General features: G+C 35.8%; 1 protein-coding gene across 26 annotated transcripts in view; it reads right to left on the reverse strand.

The window, feature by feature from the left end:
- The window catches only part of PCM1 (pericentriolar material 1), a 41,572-nt gene that overhangs the window by 3,831 nt on the left and 13,329 nt on the right, over window positions 1–24,412 (reverse strand). For 8 of the 26 annotated variants that reach the window (XM_039699997.1, XM_039699996.1, XM_039700010.1 and 5 more), the window contains 26 exons: window positions 23,057–23,255; window positions 22,591–22,767; window positions 21,713–21,870; window positions 21,293–21,507; window positions 19,579–19,730; window positions 19,368–19,497; window positions 18,529–18,663; window positions 17,896–18,089; window positions 16,173–16,373; window positions 15,070–15,292; window positions 14,803–14,948; window positions 13,721–13,911; window positions 12,188–12,371; window positions 11,198–11,556; window positions 10,515–10,673; window positions 9,678–9,734; window positions 8,319–8,491; window positions 8,110–8,238; window positions 7,404–7,524; window positions 6,956–7,093; window positions 6,583–6,716; window positions 5,405–5,539; window positions 4,671–4,868; window positions 2,288–2,347; window positions 1,041–1,179; window positions 205–350 (listed from right to left, as the gene is read on the reverse strand). In XM_039699997.1, coding sequence (XP_039555931.1) covers window positions 205–350; window positions 1,041–1,179; window positions 2,288–2,347; window positions 4,671–4,868; window positions 5,405–5,539; window positions 6,583–6,716; window positions 6,956–7,093; window positions 7,404–7,524; window positions 8,110–8,238; window positions 8,319–8,491; window positions 9,678–9,734; window positions 10,515–10,673; window positions 11,198–11,556; window positions 12,188–12,371; window positions 13,721–13,911; window positions 14,803–14,948; window positions 15,070–15,292; window positions 16,173–16,373; window positions 17,896–18,089; window positions 18,529–18,663; window positions 19,368–19,497; window positions 19,579–19,730; window positions 21,293–21,507; window positions 21,713–21,870; window positions 22,591–22,767; window positions 23,057–23,255 — 4,253 coding nt within the window. The remainder of the gene's footprint in view (window positions 1–204; window positions 351–1,040; window positions 1,180–2,287; window positions 2,348–4,670; window positions 4,869–5,404; window positions 5,540–6,582; window positions 6,717–6,955; window positions 7,094–7,403; window positions 7,525–8,109; window positions 8,239–8,318; window positions 8,492–9,677; window positions 9,735–10,514; window positions 10,674–11,197; window positions 11,557–12,187; window positions 12,372–13,720; window positions 13,912–14,802; window positions 14,949–15,069; window positions 15,293–16,172; window positions 16,374–17,895; window positions 18,090–18,528; window positions 18,664–19,367; window positions 19,498–19,578; window positions 19,731–21,292; window positions 21,508–21,712; window positions 21,871–22,590; window positions 22,768–23,056; window positions 23,256–24,412) is intronic. The other 18 variants (XM_039700008.1, XM_039700020.1, XM_039700021.1 and 15 more) reach the window with 14 other exon arrangements.

Here is a 24,412-nt window from a genome sequence, read left to right on the forward strand (position 1 = left end):
TTTGGCATAAGCTGTAATAAACTCAGGTGAGGAATGACATATTTTGCATGTAGCACCTACTGGCATCCTACAATTTACTGTATTATTCTTTTACTTTTAATAGTACTAAAAAGTGCAAGAAGAAAAAATGAGTTACATATAAATATATACTGAAAAGCTGTGCACTGGCACAGGTTTGTTCTGCTTTTACAATTTTGACTATACCTGTTCATTTTCAGTTGTTTCACTGTTGGCTTGTAGTGATGTTTGCACATCAACAGGTCCTTCCTCAAATTCTATTTCTTCATCTTCATTCTCATCTTCTCCACTTCCATAGTTAGTCAGAGCTTGGGTTTCTGCTTTTGATAAACCTAAAGACAAATCAATATAAAATCACCTCTGAATTGCCAAATCCTGTTGGGGAATTTAATGCAATGATACCCCTTACTTCAAAACATTCTTTAAGATACAGTAACTTTCAAAGACTCAACTTTCAAAGACTGGTATGTTTTACATCAGCTATATTATGAACAAACACCTGCATTGGTGTGAACTGTCCAAGTTATTGAACAAGTTGGTGCAAAGAATGCAAACAGTAAAGGAATCCAAGGTAGAAGTAGTTGGCTTAAGACAAAAAACAGGACAATAATTAATTAATTAATTGCAAGCTCTACTTTAAAGTAAAAGCACATTTTAAAAAGCCACATTATTTAAATGAAAAAGTGCATAAAATCTGCACAGCTTTCACATCATTCAGGTTAAAGGCTGAGAAACCTGTAGTTAAATTGAGACAGGATATAAAACCTAATGAATCAGTTTCTAATATATTTTTACAGACCTACTGATTAGGAAAAAAATTACTGCCTCTAACTGGAATATTTAATCCTTGACATAACACTAGGAAATACAGTACTGCAAAACTTTCACTGACAAAGGACTGACTATAAAATCTGGGAGAGAAGGTGCTACACAGCACTACTTCATGCAAATCCTGTTGTAAGATTAGCTGGCCAAAACTACAGTGGAATCACTGAGTAATCAGCTATATAAAAGTTCCTTACTGATTGCTACTGGACCGCTTTCACTTTCCTCATCTTCCTCTTGATCAGATGCATCAGATCTGATACTTTCAGGCACTCCATTACCAGCACACACTTCTGAGTCCGGTACTTGTTTGGCAGTTTCAGTCTCATCCTTGTCCTAGGAAAACACGGAATACTATGTAATTTCACATTTATCTAAAGACTACACTAAGGTTTCTGCATAAAGGAGTTGTTTCTCAGAAGTTAAAAACTATTTGCTAAAAATCCAAGTAGTTTAGGTAGCCCTTATAGCCTTGAAATGAATACAGCAGAACAATACTAATAAAACAGAGCAGGAGAACATGGCACTGTTCATAGCCTTCAAGAACCTCTTAACTACTGAGTATGTCATTATCTGAAAAGGTTGACAGTGATCAGCATGCTAGGTTAAAAAACCCCTTTAAATTAGATTTGTCATTATCAAGACACTTCTGCATTATGATGTTCCAGCAACTTCCCTGCTCTTCCGAAATGAGGAGTAAAAATACTTCTAACTGCAGCTTCTCATTTCTTTAGCAGTATCTCCTCAGCAGTCTCCCTGCTGAATATTTTGCTAAATATGCTGAATGCAACAATTCTGCATTCCTATATGAACCTCAAGTAAAGCCCTGAGTTTGGCTCCAAATCTTGAAAGGACTTTTTTACACTACAGCAACTGTAACAAATGATGTACAACTTACTTTTACTTCCAAAGCAGTATGACAGAAGCTCTAAGCCCTAGAAGAAAGCACTGACTCTGCTCCCACACATGCCTACTCCTACCCCTACATCCATTTAGGATAGCAATCAACATTCTGCTTGGTATATATACTGTATCATTCCCTTGACTGGAGAAAGCTGAACATTCCAGTTTACCATTTAAAACATTTCATACTCAGAGCACAGTCAAGCTTGGACTCTGAGACCTTAAAACCGCATGTCCCAGTTCAGAACATTTACCTTCTCCCGAAGATGGAAAGCAAATCAACTTGTCCCATACCATTAAAAAAGAAAATGTTATCTGCTAGAAATAGTTAAGCCGTCCTTAGAAATGCAAATTATAATTTACTTTGTAACTTTGATAAAATAAATGACTGAAAATGACAGAAACAAGATTAATAAATTCGTAAATACTGGAAAATGGGCTGCTTACAGATAGATACTTGATTTTATAACAGACAAGATAAAGACTAAGTGACCTATGAAATTATCTGAGGAATAAAGACAGTTGAAAGGCATACACATACTTTGTCCTCATCGACATCTTCAACAGAAGAACAAACATCCACCTGAAGACCTTTTTTTGCCTAGAAGAAACACAAAGTGTCTTCAATTTCAAACTGAAATAATTTGGAAATACTGAATCAAACTGTGGCTTCATGAGAACCAGGCTGAAATGCTAATCTTACTAAGAATTGCTATCTTAAAACAGCAGGAAGCCACAGGGACTTTTGTACACACAGATGTCTTCAAAATTTCAGAGTTGCAAAGCATTAAAAAAAATCAGTGCTAACCCTTCTTATTTAAACAATTACATTTATATTGGGCTAATCCTACAGTCTGTGGTTAAATCATATCTAGCACATAGAATTTGATACATCATAGCAGGTGGGGGTTGACACTAGATGATCTTTAAGGTCCTTTCCAACTCAAACCACTTCATGATTCTAACTCTGATCAGGACAAGGAGCTGTGTGTTCAGCAGTTACTTTACTGGCCTCAAGAGACCCAGAATATCAAGCAAGATCAAATATGTCTGCATTAGGATTCCAGAGTTGAGGGCTGTGAAAGACCATACAAGATAATTGCAAAGGTCTGTACAAATTAACCAGGACCTACCACTTCTGACTCATCTCTGGCTTTGTTGTATCTGAACCTCTGCCACAGCAGAGGCAAACATACTGACCTTAACCCTAATGCTGTCTTGCAGAAGAGAAGAAATGCTGAATCTAAGCTGGCTCCATGCTTTCTCATAGCAAGTATAACCCAACTCTTTATGTAACAAAGGTAAATGAATTTATACCTGCTATGAGATTGAGTTTATACCTGCTCTGAGATGCCAATGGGTAACTTCAGATAAAACAGTAACTTCTAAATCTTTCTGGATTCAGTGTGTTCCTTTGGCCTCTTTACAAGGCACTCCACAGTCTGCCTCATACCAGCCATACTATTGATATATCTAAATTTATTATCTTGAAGTATAGCTGGTGGCACACCTAAAATACTTGTAGGACTTTATAGTTTATAACAGGTTAAAAAATATGTTCTGCTGGCATTTACAAATGAATTAAGGGTATGTTTTGGTATTTGTGTTTCTAGAAGGAAGCTGAAAGGATACGGAAATCATTAATACATGAACGTGATCTGGTTTATTGTTTTGTAAACAGATCATATAACTTCAAAAACTGTAGCTATGCTCCCAATAACAGCAATACTAAAATCAATAATGTAAATGGTATGAAATCTAGCCAAAGCTGACTTTTTAGAGCAAGGATATGTCCTACAGTCTCAAATATTTCTGAAAACTCTATATATATTTTACACACCAAATCCAGAAATTGATTCTTGCAGCATATGCCAACAAACCAACTACATGACAACTTCAGAAGATTTATTCTAATTTTTTTTAAGATAATGCAAGTAAACCAGCAAGCAAACTAAAGATATAATGAACTGGGACCTCCAATATGTCAAAATACTTAGCTGGGTGTAGTGGGGCCATGCAAAACCAATACACTGGGATAGAGTTAAACTTCTTCACAGTAGATAGAGGCTGTGTTTTCAATTTGTGTTGAACACACAGTCAAAAGCACAGGAATGTTTTCATTACTGCCAAACAGCATTCCACAGAGTAAAGACCTTCTCTGCTCCATACCCCACCCCAAAAGCAAGAGGTCAGAGTGCACAGCACTTGTAAGAGGCCAGGGAAGATGATCCTCACTAACCCAAGGGATGTTCCACATCACACAGCATCATGCTCAGCATATAAAGCTGAGCAAAGAGTGAGGGAGGGGGGGAGATCCAAAGTGATGGTGCTTGACTTCCCAAGTCACCATTATATGTGATGGAGACCTGCTCCCCTAAAGGTGGCTGAACACCTGCCTGCCCATGGGAAGTGGTGAATGAATTCCTTGTTTTGCTCTGCTTGCATGTGCAGCTTTTGCTTTACCAATTCAAATGTCTTTATCTCAACCCACGAGTGTTCTCTGTTTTACCCTTCTGCTTGTCTCCCCATCCCACAGAGGGGACTGAGTGGCTGTGAGAGGCTCAGATGCCTACTGGGGTTAAACTACTCAGTGGCCCCAGGTGTTAATACTATTTCAACACTTGTTAATTCCTTCCTATGTTCACATAAAACCATTAGAACATTTCCTCTGAATTACAAACAAACTCTATACAATTAGACATCTGTAACAGATACTAATCTGTAACACAGGACTTACCATTCCTGAGGTTCACACTCAGTTCACACTCCCACACAAGCAATACTGTGATTACACAGGAACTTGTAAAATAAGTAAGTAAACATATACATAAGGTATAAAATAAGGCAATCAAACTAGTTTAGAAAATACACATATTTTGCAATCTCACAAAAGCTAAATTTTTGAAAAATAAAATAAAACAAACCTCTTTAGCATAAGACTGCATTACTTCAGTGGTTTCTATTTTTTGTTTACATCTCTGCTTTACAGAAATACTGTTGTTGTCCAAGTCTTGCATAAGTTTAAAAAAGGCTAATTCATTGAATAACACTTCAGAGATTTCCACAAGAAGATCCTCCCCACAATCTTTTAATTTTCTACCAGCAAATTTTGCTAGGGAATCCTGTGAAGAGAAATAATTCTTCAGTTTCTGAAACAGGCTTTCAAGCTTTAAAGACTAAGTATTTTTCATATTTCTAATAACTTGAAATTAGTTATGTATATATAAGCTCATATTTTTAAGGTCTTCGTGTCCTAAACAGATTTTACATGGAATCTCTAGTCATATAACACAAAATTATTAACTTCATGATTTAATCTCCATGCTTGTAAAAAAAAAAAAAGAAAAAAAAGAAGAATGAAAAAGTGCAAACTACAGATTTTCAGGAATTTACACAAGATGTCCATGAAAAGCATCACCACAGCTCTCCTTGAAGACAGCCACAGGCCAGAGATACACCTCTCACTACCTGTCTGTGACAGAAAAGATGTTCTGTGTGCAGTAAATCATTAGTTTAGGAACAAAGGTAATACCTCATCACTGTATCAAAGGTGAGGGAGAACAGCAGCTATGCTATTCAAGGTGTAAAATACAACTTCAGAGAAGCTGGCTCATTAGCCAACTTGAGTGCTGCAAAACAGAACTGAAAAGCTACTAACCTGAAGTATACTGCCAAGCTGCTTATGAAAGAACTTCACAAATTCTTTACTTTCATCATTTTGTTGCGTAAGAGTCAAGACCATACGTCTTACTGATGTCAGTAATTGAGAAGAGCATACTTCATCCATGTGTTCCTACACAAGTATCACAGAACAAGCTTTGTTACCACTTCAAAAGAAAAACTAGTCATCAACCCAAATACAGAAATTAATTCATAAAAAACCCATCTGTCCACTGAACGAACAGCACACCACCAAAAAGTCCTGACCAACTCACAAGCACCATACTTCATGAATGACTGTTTGGTCACAAGACACAAAGATTTATCTCAGTTTTCCAGTACATGAGTACTTGGCATCTTATAATGTTTGGCCAAACTAAGAAGCTTCATACATTGTGGCTGTGTACACAAGTGTATTAAAGTGTATATTAAGACATCTACTGTTATATGCAGCCTTAAAATTGCAAATAAAGAACAAGTCTTCAAGCACTCTGACTCTGGCATGTCAACAATATACAGTTTTTAAACTTAGTATCACCAAATACCTCATTAGACAAACCTAAGCTTATACACTGTGCATACTATAAAAGGGAACAGGGAGATGCCTTAAGCAACTCCATCTTCTCTGCTCGCCAACCTTGCAAAGGAGAACTGTGACTGTTTCTCCTTCTTTAAAGAACATTTCTTCTTTGTAGTCACAGAAGTTAAAAAGCTCTCAACAACTTTAAAGATATTTAAACAGGAGAAAATAATGCTAAAAATCAACTACTCAGAGATAATCTTCAAAATTACCCTATTACTGTACATGTAACAGTTTTTGTTCTGTTCTGTCTGCTAAAAGGCACCAAATAGTTCAGAAGTACATTCTCAAACATTCCTGTATTTAATTTTGTCAGCTCCAAAGCAAGCAACCTCTATTCTTTTCATGGCAAGTCCGCCTGCCCTATGAAATCTAGAAACCTCGCCATTTATTTCTCCTATTAAAAACGACACAGAATCTTTCTGTGGAATATCTAATTCTTACTTCATCTTCAGCAGAGTCTGCAAATGAACACATATTTATTGGCAGCTGTTTCTGAGAGGCAAGTTTTAGATTTTAAATAATGTTCTTCTGTGCAATTATACAAGTGCTTTTCTTACTCTTCTAATTCATGCCGTATTATAAAGACCCCTCACCTTCAGAAAAGGAATGACCTCTTTCATAATTGCTTTAATCTGCCGGTCAAGCTGCTGAGTGTCTATACGAGGACATGGAACTGCAGAAACATCACCTGACTGTGGCACAGACTGACATTCACCGGTACCTGGATCTCATTTTAATAAAAAAAAGAAAAGAAAAACCAGTACATTTAATACATTCAACATTACTATTAAAGAAATACCACTTTCAAAAATTTATTTGAAAAAGGAAATCTTATTTCCTTAAGTACGTAAATATCCTTTCAAACTTTGCTAAGTTTTCAATATAAATAAAGAGGAAAGCAATTTAGCTTGACAGTTACTCTAATTATTTTCTAAAACTAAGCAAAATATATGTATATGTGCATACCTTCTAATTTAGCAGCAGAAGCACCCTGAAAATTACTAGAGCAGCCCTCAGAGTCAAGGGTACTTTCAGCTTCAACTTTCATACGCTCATATTCCCTCATCCAAGACAAAGCTTTATCTAAGTGAATCACTGTGTTGCCTATATTTAGAATAAAAACACTTTTTAATCTAAATAAAAAGTTTTCAGTTGATAGACAAATAAACAATGATTAAAATGACTTTAAGGCCCCAAGTTTTGAAAACCACAGATAACTCATTGCAATATTTTATTATACACTTTGATAAACTCTGTGTTTCACAATTAGCTAATGTAATTACATTTTGTCTTATAAAACATGTAATTACACACTAAAAATCAAATAACAGTGTACTAAAGTGCAGACAATTGCAGGCATCAAGGGAGAGAGGGAGGGAATAACACTTAAAACACTAAGCAACATCATTCTCACCAAGGTCATCAGTGGCAAAGGGTTCAAAATTTGAAGAAGTAGACATAGTACTGCCATTGTCTGGATCAGGCTGTTCACAATCTTGACATGCTTCTGTAGAAAAGTTCTTGCCAAAAGTTTCCTAAAAAAATACCAGATAACTGAATACAAAGAAGAAACACACCATACTCTTACAAATGTGTGAACAAGCCTGCAATTCTTTTCAGCGACTTGTTGTGGTATCACAGTTTGTCATCAGACTGCCTGACTGGAGAACAACCCTACTTTCAGGTTATAAATCCATCAGGTTAATCTACCATGCTTACTTCAAATATTTCAAGTATAAAACATGTAAGAAACTGTACAGAGGTGTAATTAATTTCTTAAATACAAAAAAGCAAAAATTTTTGGGGAATCATTGATCAGTACTTGCCCCTACCTTACTCAGAAGAGGATTTCGGCTCTTTCTGAATGTATCAGTTTCCAATTTACATCCCTCTCCACATTTCATTCAGCCCTGACATACTACCTGCAGTACCAAGAATCCCACCATATTTTATCACTTTTGCATTGATACTCTTGCTGATAGTTATTTAGAAAAGTCTGTGTAAGTCAATACCAATTTTAACAAATTCAATCCCTAGTACATTTCAGTAAACAAGCATATCTGTGTGCAAACTGAAATACAGGAAAAAGCTGCCAGTAGCTTCTGAATTTCAAAACTTACATCATCTGTAGAGGCAAGGCTTTCACTAGGAGTGAGTTCAGAATTTGATGCCACCCATGTTGCAGAATTCAGTGATTTTGCACACTTCCCTTTTTCATTTTTCTCACATAAATGTCTGGTCACTATATCCTGGAAAAGATTATCTATGCTATAAAAAAAGATCTAATGTTTGCTTGATTCATAAATAAAACCAAAAATTCTGTGCATACCTGTAAAGCATATAGAGCCCTTTGCCTCAGATAATCTGTATTTAGCAGCTGAAGCTCATGGAAAAGTTCAATAAGAAAGTGGGGACGAGACTCATTTTGAGAAATAAGAGTTGCCACTTCAGAATAAATTGTGTCTCGCAAAGCTTCAAACATAGAAAGATCACTACCAGTTTCTGTAGAAAAAATAAAGGAACTTGTTAAGTCCATGACAGGCATCCACTGAACATGCTATCAGGTATGCAAGTTATGCTTATACAAATTATGTCTCATTGCAATTCATTGCATCACTGCAGATTCCCTAATACAGCTGCTTTCATAAAGTTTATTAATTTCCTAAAAGGCAAACATTCTTAAATTATGCCTTATGCAATCTTCAATATATAAAAAACAATATAGAGCAATTGTAAAAATTATTTTCTTTACACTTCTGAACAATACCTTTTGAAAGTATTGTTTATAAAAGAGAATATTGCACACAGCACAATGATGCTTTTAGAATAAGTATTAAACACTGAAAATGGAGTTTTAAGACATTTCAAGAAAGATAGTGAAGGGTCTCAGGTTTATATAACACAAGCAGTCCACACTTCTGCAACACAAGCAGCATTTGAAAGCTTCAGACTGAACCCAAGAAAGCCACTCTTTCCCAACATAAATGCTACATTCTTATACATGTCTAGTATCACTCCCAAATTTACAAAAACCCTCCTATTCTTAAACCCTATTACACATAAGACAAGGAGTTGCCTAATAAATCTCCCATTCATTTGGAAATTAAGGATTATCCTTGCATCACAACAATCAAATTATTACATATATTATTTGGGAACTGCTGAATGGAAACATAGGTAAATTTGGAAAACTCAGTTTAACAGATGTGTAATTGTTAGTATTCAAGTTAATTAAGTTATTAGCAATACAGCAAACGTTACTGTGCAATTTGATTATCTGCATATGGTTTACCCATTTTTTAAGCACAGACAAGCTTTTTCAACCTTTGAAAAGTTACCACAAATTGCTTCCCTCCCCCATTACTAATATATAATAGCAGCTTTTAAACATACTAAAAATGCCTACTGAAATTAATTTTTGGATGTAGTATCTGTGCCCATATTTTTTATTTGTAGTTGCTACTAATCAAGAACATGGTAACCACGTTCTCCGCAACTGTAATTCAAAGCAGTTTGTAATGCTGCACACTCCATGCAAGGTTACTTCTCTTGTCTTGGTTATAGGGAAGGTGCTGCAATAGCACTAATCTTGAACATCTGCTAAACAGTGGTTATAGGACCAAAGATAAGAGAAGGAAAAAAAAAAAAGTAATAGCATATTGTTGAAGCTAAGCAGTGAATGCATTACCTGGCGCTTCAATGCATGCATTTCTGTTAGACTGCTGCAGAATTCTCCTAGCATGCGCTGTAGGAAAGTGGGGATAGACAGTGATAAACACAAAAATGCGCACCAGAAATAAAGACAGGGTCTATACAAAACAGCAGGAGGAAGACTGCTTAGTCATCCAAACCACATCAGAGCTGCTTATTGTGAGAATGAGAACTTGACCAGTGAAGTTTATTATGTACACTAATAAACAGCTCTTAGCGTGGACATAGCTACACTGGCAAAGCTTTATATTTGTGCTACAACAACTAAAATTTCCGCATCTCTTAAACAAAACAGAAATAATGGCAGAACCAAAAAAGGCAAAGGAGAGAGAATTTTTATGATCTAGATACAAGAAAAGCAGTGCAGATAGCAAAAATGTTTATGTGATGTTAAAAGACTGAATTTGAGTGATATTTGATGTAGCTCACTTAAGCACGAATAGGAAGAAAACATGTATGCAGTACAGGATGTAGCTTAGACATTAAGCAAAGTTTCATCAGTTTTACAGTTACTTTCCATAAAATCACCAACAAATAGGTGAGACTGGCTACATTTTTGGTTATTGTATGGTAACAGGTTTCTAAATTGCTTCAATCAAGTATTTAATATACAGAAAACACCCAAAAGCAATTAATATCCAACTTTTTACACATTTACATTTACAGCATCCTTAGAAATTAAAATGCAAAATCCACATGCTAAATATGCAGTCCTGTCTTTCTGTCAAAACACACTGCATTTAAATAACACACTAGCAAGTAAGGTCCCTTACTCCCATAAGTTGATAAAATAAATAGACATTTAGAAGAGTACCTGAAGACATTTCTGTAGATCTACTGTATTTAATTATTTTTTCCAATTGTTCCTGATTCCTTTTGCTGAACACCTTTGCATGAACCACGTCATCAGACTGTCTGCTTTTATTGTTCTTGCAGGGCTCACACACACTTGAAGCACTTGCACTTTCATAACCTAATGGGGGAAATGAAAAGGAAGAAATTAAGAAACAGCTGACAAAATGTTTTATTACTTTAGAAAATTTGTTCAAGGGCACTCTTAAAGATACAAAATACTAATGATGCTTCCTATACTAAAATCTTCCTCTGTGTACTGAAGCCATACATTAGTACTAAATCCTCAGCAACTCTAACAGTACTACTATACTAACTAGTACTGTCCCTCTCTTCTCAGAATTTTAATGAAGCTTATTTTTCAGCAAGTAATCCAGTTTGAACATTAAGACAATGAAGAAGATTCTCCTTGTTATTTTAAATCTGCATATATCTGCATCCATGATCCTCTCAATTGGTTATTTATTTTCTATTTACTGAAATCCTAAAAAAGCCTTATGCACTTGTATTATATAAAATTCAGTAATTTCAATAACTTATTTTCATTATTATGGGTACCATTTATGGAGAGCAAATTCTCTGGAATATAATGATTATAATCCAAGCCAAGTTTGCCACAGTATCCAAGATTACTTTACAACCTACCAGTATTTTTAATTCTGCCTTTTAGCTGCAAAGAACTCTTCCTCTTATTCTTTGATTTGGGCGTTTTATCTTTTGATGCCAGGCTTGCTTGCGCTGATGCTTTTCTAGATCTAAATGTTTTAGTCACAGTAGTTGGGTCTATTGGATCAGGCATGCTACTGAAACTCTCCAAAGACTCTTCATCAAACTCTCTTCTCCGGTTCACATCACACTGATTTTTATGACCAGAAGCAGTGTTTTGTACTGAAACTGCAAAACCTGCATTCAGCTGAGACTGATCATCTTTCTTCATTTCTTGGCTATCATCCAGCCAATTTGATCTTTTTTCTATTTCCTCTTCAGGTTGTCTATGATTCCTTCTGTCAGACAAAAAAGACCCACAGACCAATCTCAATATACCATAACATAATCTCTCAGAGAGAAACATAATGCATTACGGATAAACTGTTTGCCTGGTAATACAAATTATCTGCCCTTGTTACTTAGACATCAAATGAATATTGAAAAATAAATAACTCCAGAGAACCCTTCCAAATGGAAAATGGAACTTCACATTTATCTATGACTGGTTTCAACACAAATACATTTATGAAGCTACTGCTGTGCCACAGGTCAAAACATTTCTTAAAGCAACATTCAGTACAATCTACAGTAGCACAAAAAATAAGCATACACTGAAATGATATCCTCTAGTTATTCAAACAATTAAGTTTCAAAACAATCCCACAGAAACAAAATCTTACTCCACCTACAGAAAGTGTCAGAAAACCACTCCAAGACTGACTTTTAAATTTTCATGAAATTATACCTTAATATATAGAAAAGCAGAACACTACTGAAAAAAATAGAAAAAAAAAAAAAACTAGAAGTTACAAAAGTCAAGCAGTAATTCTATGACAATAAAGTCCATTAATGAATGATGAATTCCCACAAGCCCTAGAAAAGGAAGGAGAAATTATTGAAGTAGAGCTGTATTTTGATATTCAATACCTTTGTTTTTCTGCTCCATTAGAGGAACTGCTTTCAAAGGGTTTGGGGAATCCCATATACTCAGTTTTCCCAGAAGTATTATGATCTAGAGGATGTTGTTGCTCCTGCTGCTCACTGCTGCGTGGAGAAACATTATGTGCAAAATCTCCAAAACCAGATGGAAACACTGGATTACAGTTAATACCTACAAAGTAAACAAGAGAGTCAGAAGATACTACCTCATTTATTTGTGTAGTAAAATTCAAATCTGAGACATACTGTGTGGCAGCATGAAATTATGAAGCAAATACATTGGGGAAGTAAGCAAGAACTGGTTTTATCCTGAAAGCACTGTAAACAATCAGAATTTATCTTTAGTGCAGGTTTTGAACACTACTGGATACTACAATCCCATCAGTGGAGATCAAGGTCCTCTAAGAAACTCTTCCAGTGAAGAGCTCCTAAAAGTGAAAGTAAAAATAACAACAAAAAAGACAGTATTCTGTCTGCCTGAAGACCTTAACAATACTTTAACCAGTCCTTTAAGAAACTCTTCCAGTGAAGAGCTCCTAAAAGTGAAAGTAAAAATAACAACAACAAAAAAGACAGAATTCTGTCTGCCTGAAGACCTTATCAATACTTCAACCACCATCAAATTGACAAGAAAATTCCAATGGTTCAGGTACTTACAGAGCCAAAGAAGTCACAGATTCATACTACAATTTTTACATCAGAATCTTTATGGAAGTGGCAAACTGAATGTAACTGTACTTTTGGGTAGGTTCCATGTAATTTTAAAAACATTCTCAAACAGAAAACAGACTTTGCCATTTGAAAGTTCTAATCTAGGTCTATGCCTATTTCCTGGTTTTCTAATAAGACTGAAATATATTAAGACAGTTTTGTTTACTTTGAGTTATACAGTAAAATACCTACATTCTTTTCCTCCAAATACAACAACAAAAGCAGATTAGAGAAAGAGATAAGGAATACTGTGTCCAAATCAACAGTTACTGTATAACTCTGATGGGAACAAAAATTGGTTAACATGCTCCATTCACAGGCATTTATAACAAACATGAGTGTTTGAAGTTCTAAGAAAATCAGAAAAAATTACCAAGGGGCACCTTCCAATTACATGATTCACTCAGAACATGACTTCAACTATGAAATGATTGCTGAAGGTATGTAAAAGCTTCAAACACTGCTTTTTGTATGTTGGACATAGAACATTTGACACCTTACATGGAATGAGTATTTTCAAGTATAACTAACTTCATACTCTGCTTTTTGTATGTTGGACATAGAACATTTGACACCTTACATGGAATATTTTCAAGTATAACTAACTTCATACGGAGAGAGCCTTGCTCTTCATACTGAAGTAAAAATATACAATTATTCAGCAATAAATAGTAAACTTCTGCCTAAGACCATTTCAATATAAAGGAAAAGTGACCGAATTTCATTAAGTTCACACTACAATTTCAATTACATGAGAAAATGTCCATTTTTGAAATTCATATTACTTCTCACAACTACAGTAATACTCACCTGGAGCAAAGGAGGAAAAATTAGTAAATCCTGGAACATTAAAGAGGTTCACAGGTTGTGGAGGGTAGTTGAATGGACAGAAAACAGGAGATGGAGGAGGTGGTGCACTACTGCCTCTCTCTTTTCTTGATGGTTTCTCTTGACACTGCTGTTCTTGCTGCTGCATAAGATCACTTAACATTTGTTTCAACCTTGAAAATAAGAAAAAATAACAACTTAGGGAAAAAAAATAATATTATGGGAAAACTGTAAATTTATACTCCAGTAATTTGAGCTTCATATTATTTCACCTACACCATGTAACATGTAAAAAAGTGCTCTATTTAGCTTATAAAAAAAACTCAAGACAAAAATTACTTGCATTTAATCCTGAGTTGGTTTAAAATCAACTGCTCTGTACTAGTGGTCATGCATGCACAGTTTAAACATCCTTTTAAGAACAAAAAAAACTGACTACATACTAAAGAAATAAGCAAGCTGAAAACTTCAACAGAAACAATCAAATATACAAAGAATTTACAGAACTGAGGTTAAAATTAATTTTAAAAACTGTGTAAGAGGACAGCACATATATATCACCTACCAAGTACAAAACAGAGATGAAAAGCTTCAACCTTCATGCAATGAATTAAAATGACTATTACATGTTTTTTCAAAAAAAGATAATTTGCATCATGGAATCTTACATTCCGAAGCAAAAAGTCTAACTGAAAACACTAAGAAAGGACAAAAAGCTTTTTTGCTCTATATTACCATTACAATCCAGAATCTTACCAGGTAGTCTAGTGAAGACTACAGACACAAAAGCATATTAGAAAATAACTTCTGCAACAGATTTTTGCCAACTTTTGGTTCTCTTTAATGAAGATTACTAGTAAAGTACTTTTAAAGGTGTTGAAGAGGTGGTGGGGAAAAAGATGACAACCAGAAATGCTGCACACAATTTCAAAAGCTCGTTATAAATTTAGCAGTTCAAGAGTCTCATATTTAACCATTATCTGTAATCTTTTATTCACAGAACCATGATCCTGCTACTGAAGCATTTCAAATTCCACAGTTAAACACTAATACAGTCAACAAACCTTTGGACATTATTCTGCTGCCAAGTCAGTTGAGTGTAACACTGGTTTAATTGATGCATAATAAGATGTATTTGTGAAGATGCAACATTATTTGGCATCATGCTGTAGGGGCCTGTGAGCAAAGTCTGTAGAAGGCAAGAGAGGGTCTGTGGAAAGAAAATATGTAACAGTGATCAAATCACAAAAACCAGAAGCTATTGCAAGAAAAAGTTAGAAGGAGACTAAAAGCAAATAAGAATAGAAAAAAACACTGCTCTTCATATCTACCTGCTGATCCTGCATCAAAGTTTGACAAATGCTGACACTAAATTCATGCTGTTTCTTCAACTGATTGATCTGCTCTTGCCATCGTTCCTTTTCTTCCACATAGGAAAGCTCAGACATCCACCGAAAATTTTCCTGACGCCGCATATTTATGTTTTGCTGTTGCCTGGCCTTAGACACCGGACGATAATTTCCATCTGCTGAAAGGGGACGGCAGTTTTTCCACCTGGGTTGGGAAAAATTCAAGAATGAGGACAAAATCAGATAATCCAAACAACTAATGATACTCCCATTATTCAAATTAGGTTAAAGTTTTGTATCAAAAACTCACATGGCACAGGCCAGTTAATCACACGTGCCATTTTGTCAATCCAACATTATCCTAAACAAATGGAAACAGAAGACCCTCATCTGAGTATGACTTGAAAAAAGGAATGGCTAAGAAAGTGTCTGGGTCTTGTTTTGAGTATTTCCTATTACTGCTAACATGTACTCCATGAAAATAGAAGCCACCAACACAATAATAGACAAGTCCAGCCCCTGATGAGCCCACTGTCTATTAAAATCATTTTGATATCCAAAGCAGAAGAGATAACTGCAGATATATAGATTCTTTTTAACATGGTATTTTCATTTAATCATACAAATGTTATGACAGAAGTCAATCAGGTAAACAAGAGTTAAAATTATTCACAATAATTAAGAAATAGTTTTCACTACCACAGAGGCCAGCAGTTTAGAAGGAAAAATTTCAGAGTTAGTTTAATTCTCTGAACTACTATTTTTGAAGAGACTGATCACAGCAAAAATTTCACACAGACTGGTTATCTTTTAAGCTGATCAAAAATAAATGGCAACATCAGGAGCCACTGCCATACAACTGGACAGCTCAATGGCAGATTTTTAGTAAGACTGAAAACAAAAAAATCGCCGTCAGTTACATGCATTGCAGCTACAAAGACTCAGACAAGAAACTGCTGCTACACACAATTCACTAAAAGAATTTTGCTTTGCTGTGAGGATGCCATGTAGTTAATGCAATGCTTCTTCCACCCTCTTCCAAATACACTCAGACAAGCATCAGATCAACAAATAATGCTACTAACCTATCTTTGTTTCCTTTAATGAAATAGGCATTTTCTGGTAGGTTGTTATTGGGATAAATAGAGAAACTGTCATTCAAACTTGACGCATCTTCTTCCTCTTCTTCTGCCTGACCAACTCCATCAGAGAGATAACCATCTTCATCTCCATTTTCTTCCTCTAGGGCACACTGGGTAGAACCTCCCCAGGTAGCCATTGTCCTACTGAACATTGCAGGGTCAGGGAGAAAAGGGGTGTTTGGAAAAAAGAGTATTTTTTTCAACTTTATGACAAATTATTAAAACAATCTGCTGACAATTGCAAGTCTATCTGCAATTAATCAAGTGCACCAAAAAGAATTGCACTGTTCTGAACATGAGCCAGTAGTGTGCCCACATGGCCAAGAAGGCCATTAGCAACCTTGCCCATATCAGGAACAGTGTGGCCTGCAAGACCTGGGAGGTCATTCTTCCCCTGTACTTGGCATAACTTGGGCTGCACCTTGACTGCTGTGTCTAGTTCCGGGCCCCTCAATTTAGGAAGGACTTAAGAGATGCTGGAGCAATTCCAGAGAAGAGCAACAAGGTGAAGAGACTGGAATACAAGTTCTATAAGAAGTGGCCGAGGGAGCTGGGGTTATTTAGCCTGGAAGTTTTATGGGAGACCGCACTGCTCTTTACAACTGCCTGACAGGAGGGGGTAGCCAGGTGGGGGGTCAGCCTCATCTCCAAGGCAACCAGTGACACGACATCAGGACAATCTTAAGCTGAGTCAGGGAGGGCTTAGGCTGGACATTAGTGATTGACTAGGCATTGGAGCGGGCTGTCCAGGGAGGTGGCTGAGTCACTGTCCCCAGAGGAATTTAAGGATGTGGCACAAAACTGGATGCGGCACTCAGTGCTATGGTCTCATTGGCAAGGTGGTATCAGGCCATAAGCGGGACTCGACCTTCAAGGTCTTTTCCAACCCAATTGATTCTGTGATTCTCACCAGTGCAAAACTGCATTCTGCTTCTAATACTGGGACAGATAAATGAAATTACTGTCTGTACTGGAAATGTATTGCTTTACTGTAGCCATGATATCTTATGAAAAATCCTCTGCTAGGATTTTTCCTGTCCTGAGGAGCTGAGAGCCTCAGGAAAGAAATGTAAACAATAACTATCTGCTGCTGTGGAGTGCCACAGGTGCATCTTCCATTGGTCCATGTGGATTGTTTTCAATTAGTGACCAATCACAGCCACCTGTGCCAAGGCTGTGAGCAGTCACAGGATTTTTGTTATTCATTCCAATTCTATTCTTGTCTTGGTAGCCTTCTGATCTTCTTCTCTCTCTGTTCTTTTAGTATAGTTTTAATGTAGTATTTTAATATAATATATAACATAATAAATCAGCCTTCTGATGAAAATGGAGTCAAGCCTCATGTCCTCACACAAGGGGTCTTTGCCAAGACAAGACTTTACTATGCTATAAAATGGGCAAACATGAAAAAAAAAAACTACTTTGATTCTTAGGTGATTCTTTTCCCCACTGGTAGAACAGAAGAGACTAAATATGCTGGGAAAACCCATAAAACTGGCAAGTTGCTAAATAACAGTCACTTCACAAGCCAAGAAATTAAATTTCCTACTCTGTTAAATCATCACATTCAATGGTCAGATGAACACAGGGAAGTGCCCTCAACACTGACATCCTACTAAACAATGGAAACACCCATTGATGAATACAGAACAACTTGTGCTCTTACTTTTCAGTCCTGCTCTGCTGTGGAGTACACTGAGCTTCTGACCCTTCACTTCTAACAGATGCAGCAACAGCAGATATTGTTTCTGCAAGCTCTCTCCTTCTCTGATCTTCAGCCATTAAAGCTTCAAGCTGCTTTCTTCTCTGTCGCAATTCTTCTCTTAAAATCTCATGTCTTCTCATCTCAGACCATAACTGCTTGCAGTAAAATGGAAGAATTAGAATACAATGCTAGCATAAATTCCAGAAAGAATAAGTAATATCTAGATCAATATCAAAGACAATTTCAGGGGAAAAGGTGAAGAAAGACAAAAAGATAAATCAGGTTTCAACACATACTTTCATCATTTTCTTGAAGGACGAGCTGCTTACAGTATACAATATCCAACGCTCATGGTAAAAATTCAAAATTAATTAAACTTTTACATTAACATTTTGTACAATTGCTACATTTGCAGGAGAATGTCTTGCCAGTTCAAGTCAGTATTTCCTTCTTTCCAGAAAAAAAATAAAGACGCTATACATGGTTTGTTAAAATAGCTACTACTCGGCTCCCCAGGACAGCTAGTTAAAATGTGTCCGAGTGTAACTTCTTTCTAAACCCTTTTTAAGTCACTGCATATCAAGTATGAAATACCTCATTGCCTACTGGTACAGATTCATCACAATCAAATAAAGGCTTGCCAGCTGTGTTACACTCATTCATGGCTGGAGTTGATGTTGCTTGTGAAGTCTGTCTATTTGCTGGGCAGTTACCCAGGCCAGTGGACAACTGAAAGAGAAAGCAAAATGGCAAAATACAATATAATAATTTCTAAAACTTACCTACAGTTAAAATCCAACAGATTTAAGGCTTTATGAGGCTAGAAAGTCAGTATCCTGGGAAAAGGATTTTTGAATCAAGGCTAAATATTTATTTCAAAACTCACCTAGGAATCAACAAAACTTAATTTATGTATTATTATATCATGTTCCAGATAGACAGTATTGATAATTTACTGCTCACTTCACAGTCACAGAAAGAAGTCAATCTTCAAAGACCATGTAAAACAGCAAAGCCCTGTAGAGTTAAGTTAAAATGCAACAAAGTGTTGATCATGCTTACAAGTTATAGCATCATTTCAAAATACCAGCAAATGACTACTAAGGGAAGTTAAAGAAGCAGTGACTGACCGGTACGAACAGAAAAATTTCAGGCTAAGAATAAGACAGAAGGTTCTGTATCTTTGAAGATTCTATCAAGGCTTTTGAAGACAAACTACAGCGAAATCAAGACGCACCAACTACTGAACAAGGACCACTGAAAAGTGAATGACATGAGCAGAACTCTCGGTTTAAAAATCCACCTTCTTACAGTACACAAGTATTACCAATTTTAAGTTCTTTCCAATTTTCATTGGGAAAAAATGGTAAGGAAGATATTTTATGTTTCTTTGCTTAACACCTTATGACAGTAAAGAAATACATTCTACCTACTTGAAGGTCAGGACAAGCTTTCTGTAACACTTGAATTTTTTCCTGGATTTCAAACAGTTTTCTTCTTTCTTCTTGTAACTGCTTAAGCTCCCGTTGCTGCTGCTGAAGTTTAGCTTCATAGAACTTCTCTCTGTGTAAATAAGTTAACCACGTGTTACTTGGCAAGACGTTGCCTAAAGCATAGCTCTACCATCCTCTGACAAAGGCTTACCTTGCTTTTTCATTCAGTCGCGCATCTTTTTTTAACTTGTTGGAACTTGCTCGGACATTGTTTGGTTGTTGCTTTGTCTCTTCCACCTCACCCAACAAGTCACCAATATTAGATGCATTTGCAATTGCTCCTTGAGGTTCTGGATCATCATCCTAAAAGGATGTCAGAAAGGCAATTAGACTATTTTCATGTTGATACTACAAAAAAAGTAACATATCTAGTTTGTCTGGTCTGATTTTTTCAAAACTAATCAGTCTGAATAGTCTTTAGTACAAACCAAGAACTGAGAAGTCATTATCACCATGGCATCATGACTTTAAGATAAATTGCATTAATGAAAGAATTTATGTAGCTCAACTTCAACTACTGAAACTTCCATTCTAAATGCAAATAATTTGTCTCATTCTGGAAGCATAAACCACTTGCCTGTGACTCAGTGGACACAAACATACAAACACAAAGAAAAAAGAAAGAGGAACAGAAGGAGACTGAGGTGAACAAGACTGCTTATTCACTGCAGTCAGTGAAGTTAAATATTATTATTAACAACTTAATAACAAAACTACTCTTGAAAACGAAATCTAAAGTATTATGAAGAAAGTCCTACTGGTTTTCTATTCTGTTTTTATTTTTTTCATAATTTCTGTATTTTCAGTTCTGAAATTGAACATATGAAAGCCTTAGCCACTCCTGCTTTTGTTTTCCAATGTAATGATTCTTCATAAAGACTCTGCTGAACAGGAGATCACTGGTGACCAAGAATGACACAGCCCACAGACCTACTGTATCTTTGCTGATATTACATACACATGACAAGCCTTGGAAATATGATTGAAGATATGCCATTAATTAGGCTATTTATCAAGGAAGCCACTGAACCATCTCTAACTCCGATTTATACCACTGCACAGTTAGCATCTCTATAGTGATGATAAAAAACAACACTGATCTAGATGCTGACAAATTATACAGGAGTATTATCTTGAAATAACAATATTGTGTTTATACTGTTGCTATTGTAAAACATAGGTTCCAACTGATCTTGATTTTAAAGTTCTCACAGAAAGCCTTTTCATTTCTGATACACCTATGTGTATTCAGTATGCAGACATTATAGCAGATGGTGATCAAATGTGAGCATTCTGAAGGGACATTCGATCCATGACATTGTGCTGCTAACATCACTAAATTGGCATGAGATATTCTATATTAAAAACACTTCTAACTTATAGTTGGCCCTCAAAACTCTCAAAATAAATAAAACCACTGCCTCCAAACCAAAATACTGCAAGTAAAATATAATGCAACATCCAAAGATTTTAATGAAAAATGTTCCTCATTGACTGAACAACGTCATAAAACCTAGGGTTTAAAAACCTAAAGGTGCTGAATGCTCAGTATAATCTTAAAAATGTCTACCATTTTAAAAAATAATACTGATCTACTTCTTGGTTTGTATTTTGTAATCCAGTGCTAAGGTTAAATATAAAGACCACTGTTCTCTTAGGCTAGCATCCTCCAAGAAAACCCCTGAATCGAACCTTAGAAGTAGCACCTTTAAAATGAGAAAAATCAAACAGTATCTCTTTTCCCCTAGACTACAAAATAAGCATTTTAAATATTGCATTAAGCAGTTTTCCCCTACGAAAAGGTACAAATAACATGAAACAACAAATGCTCAATTTTTGTGCACAAGTTTTTATTTATAACATACCTGCACCATAGCAGCAAGGTTTTGTAACTGTCTAAGCTTCTGTTTTGCAGCTATAAGCCTATTGATCTTCTGCTCAAACTCAGCATCTCCAGCCACATCACCCAGGCTACTTCTGTGACTAGACATAGAATCATCACTAACTCGATCTTCTTCCACTTCATCATCTTCACCTTGGGGTAGATCAAGGTGTTTGTCATTCTCCCTGTTATGACAGTCTGGAAACAGGGAGAGGAGGAAACAAAACAATACCAAAGACACGTTACTGAACTTCTGAAGTCCACTGTAATTACTGGACATGAGAAAAATTTAGCTTAATGATAAGGCTCATATTCTCATCAAACAAGGATCTCACAAACTCTGTGCAGCTATCAGAGTTATTTGCACTAATAAGTAAAATTACTGGAAGATTTTAGAACATACCTAATGCAGAAGACATTTTTAGAGTCCTAATATTAGCAGCAGATCGGTTGTTTATTTCACAGTCTGTATTAAGATGTCTTCCATCTCTGTTATTAGTTCCACACTGTACATTTGAGTTGCTATTTATTTCACTCCAACTACTGATTCCTTGAGGGTTTCTAGGGTGAAATAAATTACTCATGTTAACTTTTTAAAAACTGGTATGGATACAATTTTACTTTGGTCTTTTTCTACCTGGCTTTTTTACAAATAGATGTTCTGACCTGTCCCCCTAAAAAAACCCAACAAAACCCCCAAACAAACCCCAACCCCATATAAAATCCGTCTAGACATTGGGAGTTTTCCATATTGATCTCTCCAACAGATTATTTTTTTTAAAACAACCAAAAAGCTTTAAATTATCCCCTGCTAGATCTGCAACCATACATTAGGGCTTACAGGTATATGTCTACATTATAAAAGCTTTATATGATGCATAGCTAAGTGACTGTTCATTTCTACCAGGCAAAGGTCCTCAATGCATACAGGTGCCAGACTATAGCTGTAAACTGAAGGCTTTTTTACTCCAATTCTCTAGTCTGAGACTGTAATCTTCCAGTGAGATTCCATACACATAATTCAGTACTTAAACCCAAAGGAATTACAGATTTCTGAAGGCTTATAGTGATTTTCATGATAATCAAAATGAATAAGACACGAAGGATTAGATAATTATTAAACATCTATGTAACAGTTACCTCAAGTCAAAACACCTGTAATTTTTTTAATGTAATAAGCACAGATTTAAGTTACTTCTGGTTGACTCAAAGAAAGTATTGCAGGTTTCCTGAAGCAACAACTTAGATACAAAGACTTTGGATAACAAAATATACAACAACCTAATATTTGTAACAGGCTGTGGATCCTCATGTTCAGAATCACTTTCTGATTCTTCTGTTTCTTCCTCCTCCTTAGTGTTTTCATTCACAGCATCTGTCATCATATCAGATGTCTGCTCATAGTAGTGAACTAACTCACGTAACTCATTCAGTCTCTTACGAACCTCATTTAGCTTCCTGAGGAGGAAAAAAAGAGTATTTAACCTATTTTGCTGTATTATGCTAATCAGTGTAGAGTTAAAAAGAATACATATACTCTAAAGTTCTTAGAGTTTACTGACAGTTTCCAAGCTATAAGAACTTTACACTTGAAGCTCTGAATTCAGTTAACTGTATTAGACTGTTTACTAAGTAATCTGTAATACTAAATTAGGTAGATCAAAAAATGGAAATAGTTACTTAACTAAAAAAAATAACACTCCAAATTACTAAAGCAAACACTGAAAAAAAATTAAAGAACTTTTACTGAAGCTTTTCTGTTGGATTTAGATTTTCATCCTCTTCACTCTCATTTTGAGAAACCAGGGAATCAGGAGGATAGGGAGCAGATGCCAGACTGTTTGGTTCACCATTGACAACAGTTACTATGCCTACAGGACCAGAAGCAGCTGAAGTTGTACTTCTTTGATCAACACTCCTTTGAGGAGAACCTGAAGCAGGAAAAACTACAGAAAAGAAATACAGCTTATGTGAACAATTCATAATAAGGAATCTGCTTAACTGAATTATATTAGAATAACGACAGAAAACATTACCAATAGACAAAACAGCAGTTAACTTCTTTCCTTAGGAAAAAAAAAAACTTTGTTCTTAACTTTCATTGCATGCAATGTCAATAGGCAGTGAGCAATAAGGGGGCTTTTGTCAACAAGATTTCAGTTATTCCCTTTTAGCTTTATCAAATGTCAGAAGCAGAAGCTTTCATGCTGTGAATCTGCCATAGAGTTTTTTCAAGGGTTTACTTAGGGCTACATTGCTTTTTTATAAAAATTTAACATTTTAGAATTTTGATCAAAAGAAAAATCCTAACAAATTTTTCACCTCTGCTAAGCTGTTCTCTCAATTTGCTGTACAACAAACTGGATGTTTGCTTCTTCCAATTACATGAAATCATATCCAAATATGTTCATATTATACGCATTAAAGACATACAGAAAAACTTGGGTACTGTGACATAACTATTAAATCAGCAAGTCTTTCTCCAAGTGCGTACTTCAAGGCCTCATTTCTCAATGCTAACCAGAATATGCTGTGATCACCCCTCAGATGTTTCTAGCCACAGGACAAATGTCACCAGTATCAATGCATTGTTAGAAAGAGAGTGAGTGGACAGGTGTGCAGCAATGAGCAGAGCACAAAGCCATTAAAAGAAAAGGCCAAAGCTCTAGTCCAGTCAGACAAGTAAAGCCCTCTAGAATGGCCTGTGATTGAAGTCCCCGCCACAAATGCGTATGAAAGCCTTATGACAGAGAGGGAGCAAAGCCATATTGCCATAAGGCTACTAACACATGAAGTGTGGAATACACAAATGCAGACATACTGTGATAAAATCACACAAAGCTCAAGTTCTTATGGCTCTTTTTTTTCACAAGCCAGATGTGTCACAGACAAGCCTTGAAGAAAAAACTCATAACATCCTCACATTAGTCAATTCAGTGTTATAAAAAAAAGTGCTAATACACTCATCATCATTAAGTGCTAACACACTCATCATCATTACTTGTAAAGTTTTTCGTTAAGACAGAAACTTACACAGCATTAAGAACCATTTACAATAACATTGCCCCAGAAGTTTTCATCACCATCATTTCATTGACCAATT

The sequence above is a fragment of the Passer montanus genome, unplaced genomic scaffold (assembly GCF_014805655.1).
Source record: "Passer montanus isolate IOZ18808 unplaced genomic scaffold, ASM1480565v1 scaffold14, whole genome shotgun sequence".
NCBI lineage: Eukaryota > Metazoa > Chordata > Aves > Passeriformes > Passeridae > Passer > Passer montanus.